This window comes from Bombina bombina, chromosome 4 (assembly GCF_027579735.1).
Source record: "Bombina bombina isolate aBomBom1 chromosome 4, aBomBom1.pri, whole genome shotgun sequence".
In the NCBI taxonomy this organism is placed as follows: Eukaryota; Metazoa; Chordata; class Amphibia; order Anura; family Bombinatoridae; genus Bombina; species Bombina bombina.
The window spans coordinates 558104493-558122706 of NC_069502.1; the positions used below are offsets into that span (position 1 = coordinate 558104493).

At 37.5% G+C, this 18214-nt stretch overlaps 1 protein-coding gene across 4 annotated transcripts; it reads right to left on the bottom strand.

Annotated features, from left to right (window-relative positions):
• Positions 1-2493: 2493 nt before the first annotated feature.
• SMIM8 (small integral membrane protein 8) lies at positions 2494-8509 on the bottom strand. 4 transcript variants are annotated; one of them, XM_053709090.1, is made up of 3 exons: positions 8381-8509; positions 5885-6066; positions 2494-3718 (listed from the first exon to the last, which is right to left on the bottom strand). In XM_053709090.1, the coding sequence occupies exons 2-3, from the start codon at positions 6020-6022 to the stop codon at positions 3560-3562; spliced, it is 297 nt and encodes a 98-aa protein (XP_053565065.1). In that variant the 5' UTR covers positions 6023-6066; positions 8381-8509; the 3' UTR covers positions 2494-3559. The 4 variants fall into 4 exon arrangements, with proteins under 4 accessions (XP_053565065.1, XP_053565066.1, XP_053565064.1 ...); XM_053709091.1 differs by having other exon boundaries at positions 8375-8452; XM_053709089.1 differs by lacking the exon at positions 8381-8509 and adding an exon at positions 8159-8217.
• Positions 8510-18214: the final 9705 nt, after the last annotated feature.

Here is an 18214-nt window from a genome sequence, read left to right on the forward strand (position 1 = left end):
TCCCTATACTCTAACCCAAACGCCAAAATTAGGACTAACGGTACACTATCAGACCCATTTGTCATCTCCAATGGTACACGCCAGGGGTGTCCCCTTTCGCCATTGCTTTTTGTGCTTTCTATTGAGGCACTCGCTGTTTCTATACGGCTTAATCAAAATATAACAGGTGTTAAAATAGGAGAAAAGGATCACAAAATGATTATGTATGCAGATGATATACTATTTACTATTTCTAATACAGAAACCACTCTTCAAAACATCTTAGCGGAACTACATACAAATAGCAAAAAAAAAAAAAGAAGTATCTAGGGATCAATCTGGCAAACAAGGACAATGACATCTTTCTGTATAACTATCAAAAGCTTAAGAATGAGATAGCGAGTGATCTCCAACTATGGAGCAATAAACCTATATCCTGGCTAGGTAAGATAGGTATCATTAAAATGAACATCCTTCCTCGAGTTCTATACCTCTTTCAGGCCCTTCCTATCCCTCTGCCTTCTACTTATCTTACCCAATTACAAAAAACTATCGATAAGCAGGGGAAGAGGAGCAGGATAAGTAGACAAACACTATACTAACCTAAGCACAGAGATGGGCTGGGACCTCATTTTAAATTGTACCACAGGGCAATAATACTACAACACATAGTAGACTGGAGTCACAATACTACACAGAAAGCATGGGTCCAATTGGACAACCAAATCTTCTCTAAGGGTAATACAGCTACCATGGCTTGGATTGAACCATGCCATAGACCCTCGATTCTGAAGTTTTATTCTATCACGCAGGAAACACTTAGAGAATGGGATAAAACCATATCTGCCCACAGTAACATCTCCACACTCTACTCTCTGCTTTTACCTTTGAGAGAAAACCCTGGGATTCTGCTGGCGCATCATGGAATAGCAAATATGCAACCATACAAATTGAGGGATGGTGTCTTACATTTTGCATTAGATAGGGGGGACATTGCATCATTGGAATTTTTCCAGCAATGGGACGAGATCTTGTTTTGGTCTTGGTTCGCGCGTTCCCAAATTAAACATTTTGTTATCACTCACAGACATAAAAGTGAGCTGAATAGGGAACTTACTCCTTTCAAACTTTTATGTGTACAACAGACCCCTCCGAGACATACCATATCCCTTCTATATAAGTTACTGCTGATAAGTGATGACCATTTACTACCTGCCTATACACAGACATGGGATAGAGATTGATTCTGACACACACACCCCCGAGTGGAGAAAGGCATTTCAGACAGCAATTAAAGCATCATCGTCTGCCAACATCCAGGAAATGCACTTTAAGTTTCTGAGTAGGTGGTATCTCACTCCCACTAGATTACATAGAACAAACCCACAAATTACTGATTCATGTTGGAGGAGATGCGGCCAAAAAGGGACAATGTACCACATCTGGTGGACTTGCCCAGTGATAACTGCCTACTGGGGGGCTGTGTTTACGGATATATCAGAAATAATTGAAATTGTCCTGACACCCCAAGTGCAAATTTTAATGTTTCAAAATCTCCCCAAACTCCAAAACAAAGCCACAAGGTTTCTACTCCTGATGATGATTAATGGAGCTAAAAAACTCATCTCCAAGTATTGGAAATCATTGACTGGCGCACTCAGATGACAGATCTACTTACCCTTGAGCGATACCACTTCATGAAAACGAATAACTTAGATCTGCATTGTCTGTTGACTGAGACTTGGGATAGACACAGTCCTCAAACTTTGCCAGATACCCACACCCTGACTGGAGACTCATAAAATGACTATGAACATTCTTGTGCTACTCCTTTCTCGTGAACATATGAAATTTTCTACATACTTTTAACTATAACAACTGCCCTAGAGCACATACGCCGGGGTAGCAATATTATCTATAAATACATGAGCATAGACCCACTATATTATTTTAATAGTCAGTAATACTACCATATTATCCCCTTGTCTTCCTTCCTATTCCCCTCCCCCCACCGAAATATATATATATATATATATATATATATATATATATATATATATATATATATATATTTCTCCCCCTTCCCCTAGTACTTCTTTTTTCTGTTCTTTAATATATCTAGCTTATTAACCAGTGTTTCCATGGGTCGCGGGGCTCAGCTTTTTTACAGTCCTCGTCTATCATCATTTGTAAATATGTTGCCACATTAGTGACCACTTTTTGTTCTGATGATCCTGCCCAGTTCACTCTGGTTAGCGGCAGCAACTCAAATTTATTATTTCCCTACGTATTGTGGTAACAGACTTGGTATTTGTTGAACATGAAATTGTATCTCTTTCCTTTTGAAAATTGAATTCTGTTTGTTACTGTAACATTGAAACTTTCAATAAAAATTATAAATATAAAATTAAAAAAAAAGGATAAATATATACAGACAAATATAGGTGGTGAAGAATGTCGAATAATTTTGAGATCAAATTTGATAAAAAAAAAAAAGCTGAGTGACAACTAATATCAGAGTCATAACTAATAATGTGTTGTTTTATTGTATAGAGTAGACAAAATAGAGTATAAGTTATTCAAAGTATTTTACTAAATATATGCATAATAAGAAAAAACAATAATTCAATGAAGATGCAACAATAATTTGAGAACAAAGACCTCAATTAAAAAGATCATAGTCAAAGGTACCAGTAAAAGAATTGGGTAAAATAATGTTAGTTAAAAACTATGACAATGCAGTGGATATATTAGATCAAACCATGAAAGGTTGTGCCGACCTAGCGGCCATGAAAGCGTTTGAAGAATTGAGCCGACCAAGTGGCCTTTGTGCAAGTGAAGGACCGGCTGTGTAGTGTCTGTATTGGATCCAAGTTCGTTTCCGGGTCACGTGTAGTGACAGATGGTGGTAAAGTCCCACTTTACTTGCTCTGCAGCCAGTACAACACATAGCACACTGCCATTACCAGAGTCTGCTCATCTTATTGGTGCCTAGTGTCCACCCTTTTTTTGTGCACGTTCATGTGTGTTTGTCTTCATATCTGTGCATGTTCAGCTGTCTGTGTTCACCTCTTTTGTGTCTATTTGTTGGTGTGTGTTGACCATATAGTATTAAAAGGGAAACAAAAGTATTTTTTTAAGTTGTTGCATCTATTTGGACATTAGTTTTTTTTTTTTTATTTAGTATAACTGGAGGTGTGTCAGATTCAAAATCTCCTGTTGCATTTCTGTTGTTATCAATTGCAACTGGATTTTGATCTTGCCTGTGATTTATTAATGGTACTACAAAAGCCTTATATTATAATTATGTAAAACAAAAAGACAATGATCACCTATTAAAATATCTTAGTCATATTAAAAACAGTAGGTGAATATTTTACAACAATGCATCCAATATTACAGCATTTTGCAGAAATAGCATATCTTACTTTGGACAATTAAATATCTACCAAAATGTACACTCTTATTTTACAAGCTGTAGTTATGCACAATTCATTTTCTAAAAATCATAGTTGTCACATTTAATATCCTTGAAAAATGTAATGATCACAAGTGATGAAGACAAAGTTTGTATTTTGATTTAATCCCATTTGGAAGTTTTCCTTCTTGTGTATCTGGTCCCCTCGCTGTCAATAGCTTCATAAACGTCCTTTTTATTTTCTTCAGTTGCATGTAAATAAGCAATATATCCAACACACATGGTAATTGTAAAAAGTCCAAATACCATGACAGGTTTATTCTGTTGAATGAAATAAAACTAAGAATATAAAAATTGCATTAAAAAGGGACAGTCAACACCAGAATTATTATTGTTGTTGTTGTTTAAAAAGCGAGATAATCCCTTTATTACCCATTCCCCAGTTTTGTTTAACCAATACAGTTATAATAATACATGTTTTGCCTCTGTAATTACCTTGTATCTAAGCCACTGCAGACTGCCCCCTTATTTCAGTTCTTTTGGCAGACTTGCATTTAGCCAATCAGTGCTCACTCCTAGGTAACTTCACGTGCATGAGCTTAATGTTATCTATATGAAACACATGAACTAACACCCTCTAGTGGTAAAAAACGGTCAAAATGCATTTAGGTTAGAGGCGGCCTTCAAGGAAATTAGCATATGAAGCTCCTAGGTTTAGCTTTCAACTAAGAACAACAAAAGAACAAAGCAAAATTGGTGATAAAAGTAAATAGGAAAGTTGTTTAAAATTACATGCTCTATTTGAATCATGAAAGTTTTTTTTGGACTGTCCCTTTAAATTATATAATCACACCATGCATTAAAACAGTTAATACAGATTTTTTTGTAATCTAGAAATGCATAAGAAGCCTACATTTAGTAAGAATGTAAAGGGACATTATACCATTAGTTAACTTTTATGATTCAGATAGAGCATACAATTTTAAGACACTTTCACTGAATGTAGTATGTAAGCAGGAGCACCGGAGGCTGCACACCCATGTGACCTGCCTTTCACTGAATGTAGTATGTAAGCAGGAGCACCCGAGGCTGCACACCCATGTGACCTGCCTTTCACTGAATGTAGTATGTAAGCAGGAGCACCCGAGGCTGCACACCCATGTGACCTGCCTTTCACTGAATGTAGTATGTAAGCAGGAGCACAGGAGGCTGCACACCCATGTGACCTGCCTTTCACTGAATGTAGTATGTAAGCAGGAGCACAGGAGGCTGCACACCCATGTGACCTGCCTTTCACTGAATGTAGTATGTAAGCACCACAGGAGCTGCACACCCATGTGACCTGCCTTTCACTGAATGTAGTATGTAAGCAGGAGCACAGGAGGCTGCACACCCATGTGAAATGCCTTTCACTGAATGTAGTATGTAAGCAGGAGCACAGGAGGCTGCACACCCATGTGACCTGCCTTTCACTGAATGTAGTATGTAAGCAGGAGCACAGGAGGCTGCACACCCATGTGACCTGCCTTTCACTGAATGTAGTATGTAAGCACCACAGGAGCTGCACACCCATGTGACCTGCCTTTCACTGAATGTAGTATGTAAGCACCACAGGAGCTGCACACCCATGTGACCTGCCTTTCACTGAATGTAGTATGCAAGCACCACAGGAGCTGCACACCCATGTGACCTGCCTTTCACTGAAGGTAGTATGTAAGCAGGAGCACAGGAAACTGCACACCCATGTGACCTGCCTGGTTATACTTTGTATATCTATAGTTTTTTATATTTTTTATTTATATGGGTTTTTGTTTTTTTAAAGTACTTTTTTTTGGGGGGGGGGGGGAGGGCAGTAGCCAGTGAAGCCACCTCCCTGAAATTATTTTTTGCAGGGTTGGGATGTATGAGTATGTAAGCAGGAGCACAGGAGGGTGTGTCAAGCTATTTTCATTAACACATATGGAATTGTTTCCGATTGGTTGTACAGTCCTGCTGGTCAAAAGTGAAAAAAAAAATAGTGTGTTCCTGTTTTGTTTTTCAAATTGTTAACCTTTTAATGCCATAATGCCGTTCTATTCCGTCATAATTACACTGGGCTTTAAAGCCGTTATGACGGAATAGAACGTCATAACAAACGGCTGTCCTGAAGCCTTCTGTGCTTCTAGGACTTGATCGCGGTCTGGAGGGCATTCCTACGGTTGTAGGGACGCCCCCCAGATGCGATCCAATAATTGAAATCTTGCGATCGTATGCACAATTGCGTAGTTTCAATTTGTCTACATCGGAAAAGGTGTTCCGATGTAGGCACTTTCACCCTGTCACTAAAGGGTTAATACTGTGGCTTTACTTAACAAGGAACACAGTATATGATTCAAATACAGTCTTTCAAATGACTTACACTAAATAACAAGAATCAGTATCCATTAAAATATTCAAAAACCATGCATAAGAATGTACCAATTATTAGAAGTTTGTAATTATACTTACTGGTTTGATGAAAAGCTCAGGGTTAACGGCTCGAAATAAGGTGGTTGTATTTACACTTCTAAATCCTGGGGTGCGGTAATCCTTCTCTTTTGCAACATCACTTTTTGTTCCCGGTGGCTCAGAGGATGGTGAAGACATGTTACCAGAGGGCGACGTATGCTGATCTCTTCAACTCACTAAAACTGGAATAACAAACAATTAATAAATGAACATTCAGATGTGAATATTTTACTTGTAAACATTTGATAGTTTAAAAGTGTAATTTGTTCACTATTTTATTTCAATAAAACTAGGAAATGGTCATGTTTATTGAAATCTGAGTGCCTGAAAAAGATTGGCAGCACAAACAAAAAAACTGTGCTACAATAGTCTAGTGTTTAGAATAATCACATATTTAGAAATCCCATGTGAAAAATACTGGGAAAGTGTTCCTAGTGAATTGGAATAGAGCTTGTGAGAAATCTTAATGTTAAGTATCAGATACATTAACACAGTGCATAGTCATTTGATAACTTACCATTAATGAGAGTGAGACCTCATAGGAACACTGGAATGTACCCTGAAGTTCTTAAAGGGATTCTAAACCCAAATTTTTTCTTTCATGATTCGGATAGAGGATGCAATTTTAAGCAACTTTCTAATATACTCCTATTATCAATTTGTCTTCGTTCACTTAGTATCTTTATTTGAAAAAGCAGGAATTTAAAGTGAATGTCAACTTTCATGATAAAGTGCCCTGTTTTTAAAAAATATATATTAAAAACAGGGGCACTTTCATTCATGAAAGTTTACATTGCACCGGATTTTACAAATACTTTCTTCTCCTGAAACGCCGGAACGCGGATCCCCCCGCCTGCTTCTTCCTGCTGTACTTACACAGCAATGACGAAACCGTCTTCCTCAAATCACGGCTTGGCCTTACCAGATGGACGCTCCTGGGGGGAAGCCGTGGTTGGAGGAAGCCGGTTTTGTCATTGCTGACAAAGTACAGAGGACATCCAGGAGAGGGGAGAAAATCGTCAATCCAGCGTTTCAGGAAAAGGTAAGTATTTGTAAAATCCGGTGCAATGTAAACTTTCATGAATGAAAGTGCCCCCGTTTGTAATAGTTCACCCTGGATAGCGTTTGCTAATGGGTGGCTACATTTAGCCACCCATCAGCAAGCGCTACCCAGGTGCTGAACCAAAAATGGGCCGGCTAATAAGCTTAAATTCCTGCTTTTTCAAATAAAGATGCCAAGAGAACGAAGAAACATTTATAATAGGAATACATTAGAAATGTTGCTTAAAATTGCATGCTCTATATCCAAATCATGAAAGAATATTTTTTTTGTTTAGTATCCCTTTAAATAGACATAAATTATACACTTAAAAATGCTCATTTCTATTACATTATTTTAAAATTCTATTTAAACCTCTGTTTTTGCTACCGTGTTTCACCCCTGCAAAAGGGTTAAACACAACATTAAAGCCATGCACCAGCAGCGAGTGGCATACTTATGTATTCACCAGTCACTGGCCATGTCCTGCTCAGGAATAGCATAGCGCTGTGTGCAAGACTTTTAGTATCTTTAACCCCTGGCCAAAAATAAAAAATAGAAATTCATTTTCTTAAAAATGAAATGCACCAAAACATTTTAATTTTACACTTAGGTCTATGACTAGGTGTTTCTGCATAAATAATGGTCCTAGCATTGTCAGTACAGGTATTTACACAATACTGGCACTGGCCAGCTAGAACAAAACATCAGGTGTGCTTCTAAAATACTGTTCAGGTGGCAAACCCTATGCCATAAATGTTGTTCTTTAACACTAAACACTACACAATACATATCAACTCTGCAGATTAAAAATCAACTATAGTTATAAAAGCAAAAGCACAGTCTTGCAAATAGCACTGCTGAGTGGGTCAGCAGCAGTTTCCTTGCTGCACCAGCAGTGCTCTGCAGGTCCCTAACAGTACTTATACTATCTGTTTAACCTTAATAAAGAGGTTAACAAATATAGAGGTGCAGGGTTTATAGTCTTAAAATTACAAGCTCTAACAAATAGCATGTAATGTTTCCACTATAATGGCTCTCATAAAAATCTTTCATTAATATTTTGTTTACAATTTTGCATTGTATTGACATTCCAGGGACACAATTCTTGAAAAAGTTATAAAGCGTTGTTTATCTTATCTCTTTTGCATTATAGAAATCCATATCTTCAAGAAAAATAAAACGCAAACATGCGCTGATTAACCTTCACTACAACCTGCCCTTGTAATACATACAAAAAGTGTCAGAACTCTGTGCGCACAACCTTCTGGTCTCATGCACCAGCATTAATTAAAAGCGACACACTTAAGATGGATTAGCACTGGACAAGTGAGGTAAAACAACAAACTAGATTTCCCAGCAATATTTTGTATTTAAACTATTTATTTTCGCCCATTATGTGTTTTATCCTTCTGAAAAATAATCTGGATACGAAGTGAAAATTAAGATACCTATACCTGTTTCTTTTCTGCTGTTGTTTATCGATAACATTTCTAATCCACCTTTTAGAACAAGCGAGTGCCACAGTGCCTCTACTGAAGAGGAAAGGGAGGGGCATGCAGCTGACGTACTATAGCATATATGAGTGACAGGAACACAGAGAAGGGTGTCTAGCGAGAAGGGTCCAACTGCAGAGTGGAGCTCCACTCTACAGGAAACATGTGACCTCCACTCAAAGCTTTTTTTTTTTTTTTTTTTTTTTTTATCAACTTTAATGTAACAAACAAGCTATAGACTGTGACAATGATTATGAAAACGAAACATTTTGTAGCTTTCTTGCTCTTAATGTTCATTCACAGCGTTTTATGCAGATTGTGATTTATAAGGTAACCACTGTGAATGAACATTAACCCCTTAGTGACCAGACCATTGTTAAATTTTCTTACCCTTAGGACCAGGGCTATTTTTACATTTCTGCGGTGTTTGTGTTTAGCTGTAATTTTCCTCTTACTCATTTACTGTACCCACACATATTATATACCGTTTTTCTCACTATTAAATGGACTTTCTAAAGATACCATTATTTTCATCATATCTTATAATTTACTATAATTTTTTTTATAAAATATGATGAAAAAATGTAAAAAAAACCACACTATTTCTAACTTTGACCCCCAAAATCTGTTACACATCTACAACCACCAAAAACACCCATGCTAAATAGTTTCTAAATTTTGTCCTGAGTTTAGAAATACCCAATGTTTACACGTTCTTTGCTTTTTTTGCAAGTTATAGGGCCATAAATACAAGTAGCACTTTGCTATTTCCAAACCACTTTTTTTCAAAATTAGCGCTAGTTACATTAGAACACTAATATCTTTCAGGAATACCTGAATATCCCTTTACATGTATATATTTTATTTTATAAGACATCCCAAAGTATTGATCTAGGCCCATTTTGGTATATTTCATGCTACCATTTCACCGCCAGATGCGATCAAATAAAAACTTTTTTTTACTTTTTCACAAACTTTGGGTTTATCACTGAAATTATTTACAAACAGCTTGTGCAATTATAGCACAAATGGTTGTAAATGCTTCTCTGGGATCTCCTTTGTTCAGACCCCCCCTCCCCTTCTACCTTTTAGCGTACATGTTATGTACTTTCAGCTGTCTGCCAGTAGCCATTTTACTATATTTATTTGCTTTTATTTTTTTATATACAGTAGATATATAAAATAAAATCTGTAGTGTATTTGCCCACCCTCATTCCCCTACCACTCTACCCTCTCCCAGTTTATTTTACTAATCCATTATCCCCCAATCCCTCCTTCCAGCTTCCAACTTTTTCCGTAGTATAAGCGTTCCCACCCGCTCCTGCCCCTCTCACACACCCTACTGCCTTCTTCCTCCTCCCTCCAGTGATGGGCCACCCACCTGCCTCCCTCCTATCCTTCGCACGCCACCAACGATCGGCACCATCACTGGCCCTCTCTGCAATGGTTGCTTAGAAAATGGTAATGCACTATGCCTCAATATTGAGGCATTGCTGCAATCTGTGTCCCTTTCTGTATTGTGCAGCGGTGGTGCCAATCGGTGGCGTGGGAGGGTAAGGAGGGAGGCAGGTGGGAGCCCCATCGCTGGAGGGGCTGGAGAGGCTGGGACCACTGCGCTGCATAAAAAAAATATGTTAAGATAGGGATAGAGGGATAGTGATAGATGGATAGAGATAAATGGATATAGGTATAGGGAGATAGGGATAGCGATAGAGGAATAGAGATAGAGGGATAGATGGATAGGGATAGATGGACACAGCAATAGAGGGATAAAGGGATATATGGATAGTGATAGAGATAGAGGGATTGGTGATAGATATAGATGGGAGCCGGTGGTACCTCTGCGCTGCAGAAAATTAGATGTTGAAAGTGGCAGGGAGGGTGAAGGAGGGAGGGGGGATAAGAGAGAGATCTGAGTGGATGGGGGGGTCAGATGGTAGGCAAAGGTTCTTGGAGGGAGAGGTGGGTAAATAATGGAGTGGTTAGTAAGTTGGACACATTTTTGACCGTCTACATGGACTTTAACACTAGTATTGCAATAAACAGATAGCAAATGTGGAACAAATTTGGTTATGTTTTCAAAAAGTAACTGTTATTTTAAAAAGAGTTAAAATCCTTTGAGCCACTTATTTATTTGTGGATGTATACACGGCATGAACCCCATCCTAGGACAGACATGTTATCAGACTTGCCCAACGCTCTTTATGGAAAACATTGGTGACAACCTTGCTACTTCATATATTTTACCTTTTATGAATAATAAACTGTTATTTTAAAAGGGTTAAAATCTTTTTGGGTCACTCATTTCTGTGATGATAAATACTCGGCATGAACTTCATCGTAGAATAGACTAATATTTTCAGCATGGCCCAATGCAAACAATCTGGTGCCAACTTTGCCACTTCATATATTTTATCTTATCTTATTAAGTAAAGGTATTTAAAAAGGGTTCAAATCATTTGGCCCACTAATTTATGTGTGGATATATACAGGGCATGAACCCCATTATAGAATAGACATGTTATCAACCTGGCCCAACGCTTTTTATAGCAAAAAAATTGCAGGCAACCTTGCCATTTCATATATTTTACCTTTTCTAAATAAGTAATTGGTATTTAAAAACTTATAAAATCCTTTGGAACGCTCATTAATGTGTGCTTATATACATGGCATAAGCCTCTCTATAGGATATACATGTTTTCAGCCTGTCACAATGCTTTTTATATCAAACAATCTGGTGCCAACCTTGCCACTTCATATATTTTACCTTTTCTGAATAAGTAACTGGTATTTTAAGTGTTAAAATCCTTTTGGTCACTTATTTCTGTGATGATATATACTCGGCATGAACATCTTCATAGAATATACATATTTTCAATGCTTATTATAGCAATTTTTTGTGCCAACCTGGCCACTTCATATATTTTACCTTTTCTGAATAAGTAACTGGTATTTAAACTGGTATTTAAAAAGGGTTGAAATCCGATGAGTCACTCATTTCTGTGTGCATATATACAGGGCATGAACCACTTCATATTTTTAAGTTCTAAGCCTGACCCAATGCTTTATATGGCAAACAAACTTGTGCCAACCTTGCCACTGAATATATTTTAGCCTTTTTTAAAAGTAACTTGTATTTAAAAAGGTTTAAAATTATTTGCGATACTCATTTCTGTGTGGATATATGTTCTAAGCCTGAACCAATGCTTTATATCTCAGACCAAACAAAAAATATGGCAACTGGTTTAAAAACTAAAAGTCCTTTATTTCATCCATTTAAAAATTCCATAGCTTAAAAATGTAGAAAAACATGGCACAGACAGATAGACACGTCTAACATGTTTCGGCCCTGACTGGCCTTATTCATAGACACTCCTTGTCAGTCTCAGCTGTGTGGTTTTATTCCACTCTCTGTTGTTTGATTGGTAGTCTGTGCTATGCCTCTATTCTATTGTTAACCCTTTATTGGAAACTATATGTGCTCATATTTGATCAGTGTTTCTATTTATTATGAACTTACTTAATTTACATATGATTGTTATTACTAGATTATATTGATTATGTATGTATATATACAATCCAGTTAAAGCCATTTGCTTCAATTCTTTTTTTATCTAGTTGTTATAATTAATATTATAGCTGGAAATCCTATTAGTATATTGTTAATTGCATCCCTGCAAAACTGTTTCTAGACTAATATAAATACATGTCTCTATATATACTAAATTGACATTAGTTCTTATTTTTATACTTTTGTTTTGCAACTTGTACTCCCTATAGCTATAAATATTATTGCTTTAAATTTTACCAAACTCTCTCTTCCTCAAGTTGGAAATACTGCTGAATTATTTATTAATTATGAGTGATATTATTCTCACATTATTTTAGGTTTCTTTTAAATGTCAACACATTCTACCCTAAAGCGGGCCATATATGGACTATTTTTGTGTGCATTCTGAAAAGCAAGCCCCAAAGCTCCGCTAGTACCTCATTACTACTATCTATGTGTTTAACACGATTTATTAAACCTAATATCTTATATATTTGGCAATTGTTTGACATAAATGGATCTTATTCAGTGTTTGTCAAAGGAATATCAAGCTATTGGCTACCAATGATTAATCAAATCTGTCTCAATATTCATGCCATTTGGCATACGTGTATATAGCTTGAAGATCCAAAATGCCTCTTTCTTATAGAGTTCCTTGATTTTACTGCCTCCCCTAGGTTTGTTCCTTATGATGTCAATGATCATCCAGGTGAATGTTTTAGCACTACCTCCATGTTCATGGATGAAATGCTTTGATGCCCCCGTAGCTGTCCTTCCTCTCTCAATGTCACTAAGGTGCTCACGTATCCGCTCTCGTGTTTCTCGTGTAGTGCACCCTACATACTGTTTCTGACAAGAGGAACAAGTTATCAAATATATTGCAAACTCTGAACGGCAATTTGTGCAGAAATTACAATCAAAAACTCTTTGCGAGTAGCTTGACTGAAAGACCTTACCAGTTAAAGTATAACCACAGGCTGTACAGCCATGAGAGCCACATCTATAATGGCCCTTACAGCTGAGCCAGCTGCTTTTTTTCTGTGGTTTCCTGAGAGCGCTAGGTGAGATAATGTTACCTATCGTTATGTTCCTCTTGGAAACAAATCGGCAACCTTTGTCTATCACGGTCTTTAGCGCTTCATCAGCCCTTAAGATTGGCAAGTTTCTCTTGATAATGTCACACACTTGTCTGTATTGGTTAGTATAGTTAGTCACAAAAGAACTTGTATTTAAAAAGGTTTAAAATTATTTGCGATACTCATTTCTGTGTGGATATATGTTCTAAGCCTGAACCAACGCTTTATATGGCAAACAAACTTGTGCCAAACTGGAGCTCCACTCAAGATAGGAAACATTTGACCTCCACTCAATATATATATTTTTTTTAAATGGACTTTAACGTAACAATCAATACACACAATAATTCAGAAAACTAAATATTTTGCTTTCCTGTTCTTAATGTTCATTCACAGTGGTTTATGCTGATTGTTATTAATAAGGTTAAATAAGCACATTCTTTACATTAACATATGTTCTGTTAGGGCAAAAGTATAAGCAAAAGTAATGATTATTGTAAGTTATAAATACATCATCTCCGTAAATCACACCTGGCTGCCATCAGGGGGTTACAGGGGTGACTCCTGTCAGGGGCCAAATGGGCCAGGGTGCCCCATGAGGCAAGAACAACTATTATTTTCTTTAAACAATTTTGGCAGCCACCAGAGGGTACTACAGCAGAGTGCTACTGAGTGTTGTCAATTTTATTAAAATGAGTAAAGCATTAGCATTTGAGAGGATTTTTGAGTGTGCACTAAACCACTATGCGTAGTGAGACAGACTTGGCACTTAAAAGGATACTAAACACAATTTTTTTCATTCTAGAATCAGATAGAGCATGTAATTTTAAGCAGCTTTTTAATTTACTTCTATTATCAAATTTTCTTCGTTCTCTTCCTATATTTATCTGAAAAAGAAGAAATAAAAGCGTTTGAGCCGGCCCATGTTAGTTTGAGAACCTGGGTTACGCTTACTTATTGGATGGCTAAATGCAGGCACCTATTAGCAAGCTATATCCAGGGTACTGAACAAAAAATAGTCATGCTCCAAAGCTTTCATTCCTAACTTTTCAAATAAAGATAGCAAGAGAACGAATAAAAAATTATAATAGGAATAAATTATAAAGCTGCTTAAAATTGCATGCTCTATCAGAATCATGAAAGAAAAAATGTGGGTCCAGTAGCCCTTTAAGTTTGTACAGTGTGTGTCTGAGTCAGATGGCAGAGCACTTTCATATGCAGAGGAGGTAGGACTTACATAGTCATTTTTTTTAATTTATTTGTGGAATTTTGGATTGTAACTTCAGTGTGGTAGTAGTATGGTGGGGACAGGGGTCCATAAAAAACATTATTTTTTTTTAGCAATCTGCAGCAGTGTATTTATGATTATTTGACAATGCTGTAGAAATTCTATATTTAAAGCCATGCATAAAGGTTTCCTCCTTAATACACAAATGGTAGTTGCCCTTTTGAAAGATATTTTTTTTTAGTAATATATACATTTTAACTACATTTCAGTTTACTGCCCCTTTATGCAAGGACTTTACAGATGCAAGGAGGCATTTTATCTATGATTTTTACATATGCATAAAAAGTTATACTTTCAAACTAAGATTTCTCAGTGTTTCAAATGATACAGGTTAACTTAACACTGTTCAGTTTACACTACAGCTGACTTAATTTTGAAATACATACAAACGAGCCTAAATCATGCATTTAACCATATCTAATGGTATGAGACCTAGTGCCACGGCTTATGGTTCCACCAAGACCATATAGAGTACAGCATTTTCAAAATCCATAAGTACAGCTGACAGATGGGAACATGTTTACACCATAATTGAAGTGTTGCTCTTGTTTGGGGGACAAAACACAAACATATGTCAACCTTTTAAAAGTACTTTTCTTCATCTAGCCATCTACCGATAACATTAATCTACAATTTTGAATTCATAGAGTTTAATTTTTGTTTGCACATTTGCAAATCTGATTGTTTAAAAAGTGATCTCTTAATTTCTGCAATTTTTTTATCATGCATATCACACACTGTTTTGTTGTTGTTGTTTTTGTTGGTCTCTCTGTGAGAGTGGGTGTATATGTCTTTGTGCATTTTCTGTGTATGTCTGTGAGGGTGTGTGCGTATGTCTTTGTGCTTTTTCTATTTGTGTCCCTGTGAGGGCGTGTGTGTATGTATGTCTTTGTGTATTTCCTCTTGATGCCTCTGTGAGGGTGGATGTGTATGATTTTTTTTATGTGGATGTCTCTTTGAGGGTGGGTGTGTGTATGTATGTATGTCTGTGTTTTCTGTGGATGTCTCTCTGAGGGTGTGTGAGTATGTCTGTGTGTTTTCTGTGAGGGTGTGTGTATGTATGTGCAGTTTCTGTGGGTGTCTCTCTGAGAGTGTATGTCTCTCTGTTTTCTCTGGATGTCTCAGTGAGGGTGTGTGTGTGTGTGTCTATGTCTTTGTGTGTTTTATGTGGTTGTCTCTCTGTGTGTTGATGGGTATATTATGTTAGTGGGTGACTTGTAACCGACACATGAGGGCATTTTGAAACTCATATGATTGTCTGTAATACAGCAAACAACACCCACAACTTCCTTTAACATGTTTCTTAGATAGACATATATGGACATTTTATGTTACTCCTCTAACAGCATTTCCTGTAGCCTCATGATGCGAGATTGCTATATAAGTGCTGTGTATACTTACAGTAAACGGAACTAGTGAGAAACACTCTCTGCTTGTGTGCTTTCTTGCTGTTCCCCGGAGCGCTGGAGAATCGTGTTCAATCAAGGTCAGAAACCATTTGAACTTATAACCCTAACCTTATACTATGAAAGCAGAAGCAACAATAGGCTACTGCTATATATATATATATATATATATACTGTTAACTATAATTATCTTGTACCTTCATACTTGTGGTAGTGTGTTATTAAAGCACTGACTCAGAAATGGTGTTAATTATCTTATTTTTTTATTATTATCAATAATTTAAACAGAAACACACCACCACCCCTTGTCCATCAGTCATTTGTTGAACATGGCATTAACTTGGAGGCCCTGTTGGTCAAGACATGCCTGCAAAAACAACTCCATATCTTCTCTGTGCTGAAATACAAAGAGGAATGGCTCCCTTGCTTCTGGTTCTTCTCTTTGCATCACGTTATCTATGGCCTTCTGGCGGTCATCTTCATTCATTGACACATAACTTGCCATGGTTATGCGCCCATAGAACAGTGCCTCATTCTTGACAACCCATTGTATAGCAATGTGTAGATCTTTAACCCCTTAATGACCACAGCACTTTTCCATTTTCTGTCCGTTTGGGACCAAGGCTATTTTTACATTTTTGCGGTGTTTGTGTTTAGCTGTAATTTTCCTCTTACTCATTTACTGTACCCACACATATTATATACCGTTTTTCTCGCCACTAAATGGACTTTCTAAAGATACCATTATTTTCATCATATCTTATAATTTACTATAAAAAAAAATATAAAATATGAGGAAAAATTGAAAAAAACACACTTTTTCTAACTTTGACCCCCAAAATCTGTTACATATCTACAACCACCAAAAAACACCCATGCTAAATAGTTTCAAAATTTTGTCCTGAGTTTAGAAATACCCAATGTTTACATGTTCTTTGCTTTTTGTGCAAGTTATAGGGCCATAAATACAAGTAGCACTTTGCTATTTCCAAACCACTTTTTTCCAAAATTAGCGCTAGTTACATTAGAACACTAATATCTTTCAGGAATCCCTGAATATCCCTTGACATGTATATATTTTTTTTTAGTAGACATCCCAAAGTATTGATCTAGGACAATTTTGGTATATTTCATACCACCATTTCACCGCCAAATGCGATCAAATACAAAAAATCGTTCACTTTTTCACAAATGTTTTCACAAACTTTTGGTTTCTCACTGAAATTATTTACAAACAACTTGTGCAATTATGGCATAAATGGTTGTAAATTCTTCTCTGGGATCCCCTTTGTTCAGAAATAGCAGACATATATGGCTTTGGCGTTGCTTTTTGGTAATTAGAAGGCCGCTAAATGCCACTGCGCACCACAAGTGTATTATGCCCAGCAGTTAAGGGGTTAATTAGGGAGCTTTTAGGGAGCTTGTAGGGTTAATTTTAGCTTTAGTGTAGTATAGTAGACAACCCCAAGTATTGATCTAGGCACATTTTGGTATATTTCATGCCACCATTTCACCGCCAAATGCGATCAAATTGAAAAAAAAGTTAAATTTTTCACAATTTTAGGTTTCTCACTGAAATAATTTACAAACAGCTTGTGCAATTATGGCACAAATGGTTGTAAATACTTGTCTGGGATCCCCTTTGTTCAAAAATAGCAGACATATATGACTTTGGCGTTGCTTTCTAGTAATTAGAAGGCCGCTAAATCCTGCTGCGCCTCACACGTGTATTCTGGCTAGCAGTGAAGGGGTTAATTAGGGAGTTTGTAGGGAGCTTGCAGGATTAATTTTAGCTTTAGTGTAGAGATCAGCCTCCCACCTGACACATCCCACCCCCTGATCCCTCCCAAACAGCTCCCTTCCCTCCCCCACCCCACAATTGTCCCCGCCATCTTAAGTACTGGCAGAAAGTCTGCCAGTACTAAAATAAGAGTTTTTTAAAAAATAAATAATTTTTTTTAGCATATTTACATATGCTAGGGTGTAGGATCCCCCCCTTAGCCCCCAACCTCCCTGATCCCCCCCAAAACCGCTCTCTGACCATCCCCTCTGCCTCATTGGGGGCCATCTTGGGTACTGGCAGCTGTCTGCCAGTACCCAGTTTGCAAAAAAAAAGGGCTTTTTTTATATGTATTTGTCTTTTTTCTGTAGTGTAGCTTCCCCCCCCACACAGACAAACCCCCACCACCTTGCTGATCTTTTTGTTTTTAAAAAAATATTAGGGCATTTAAACATTTTTACTAACACATTTTCTGTAGTGTAGCGGTTCCCACCCGCTCCCTCCCCGTGCACGTGCCCGCCCCCGCCCTCCCGTGCACGCCCCCGCTCATCCCCGCCCACGATCCCGCCCCCCCTGCACATAACCAGGGCCATCGATGGCCGCCACCCGCCTCCCGGTCCGGCTCCCACCCACCAACGCAGGGAACCACCGATCTCCGGTGCAGAGAGGGCCACAGAGTGGCTCTCTCTGCACCG

Bases quoted from the DNA above. Each gene is read 5' to 3' on its own strand.
- SMIM8 (XM_053709090.1), bottom strand. From the start codon at position 6,022: ATGTCTTCACCATCCTCTGAGCCACCGGGAACAAAAAGTGATGTTGCA. The intron at 3,719-5,884 runs GTAAGTATAATT...TTCATTCAACAG, and splicing joins CTGAGCTTTTCATCAAACCA to AATAAACCTGTCATGGTATT.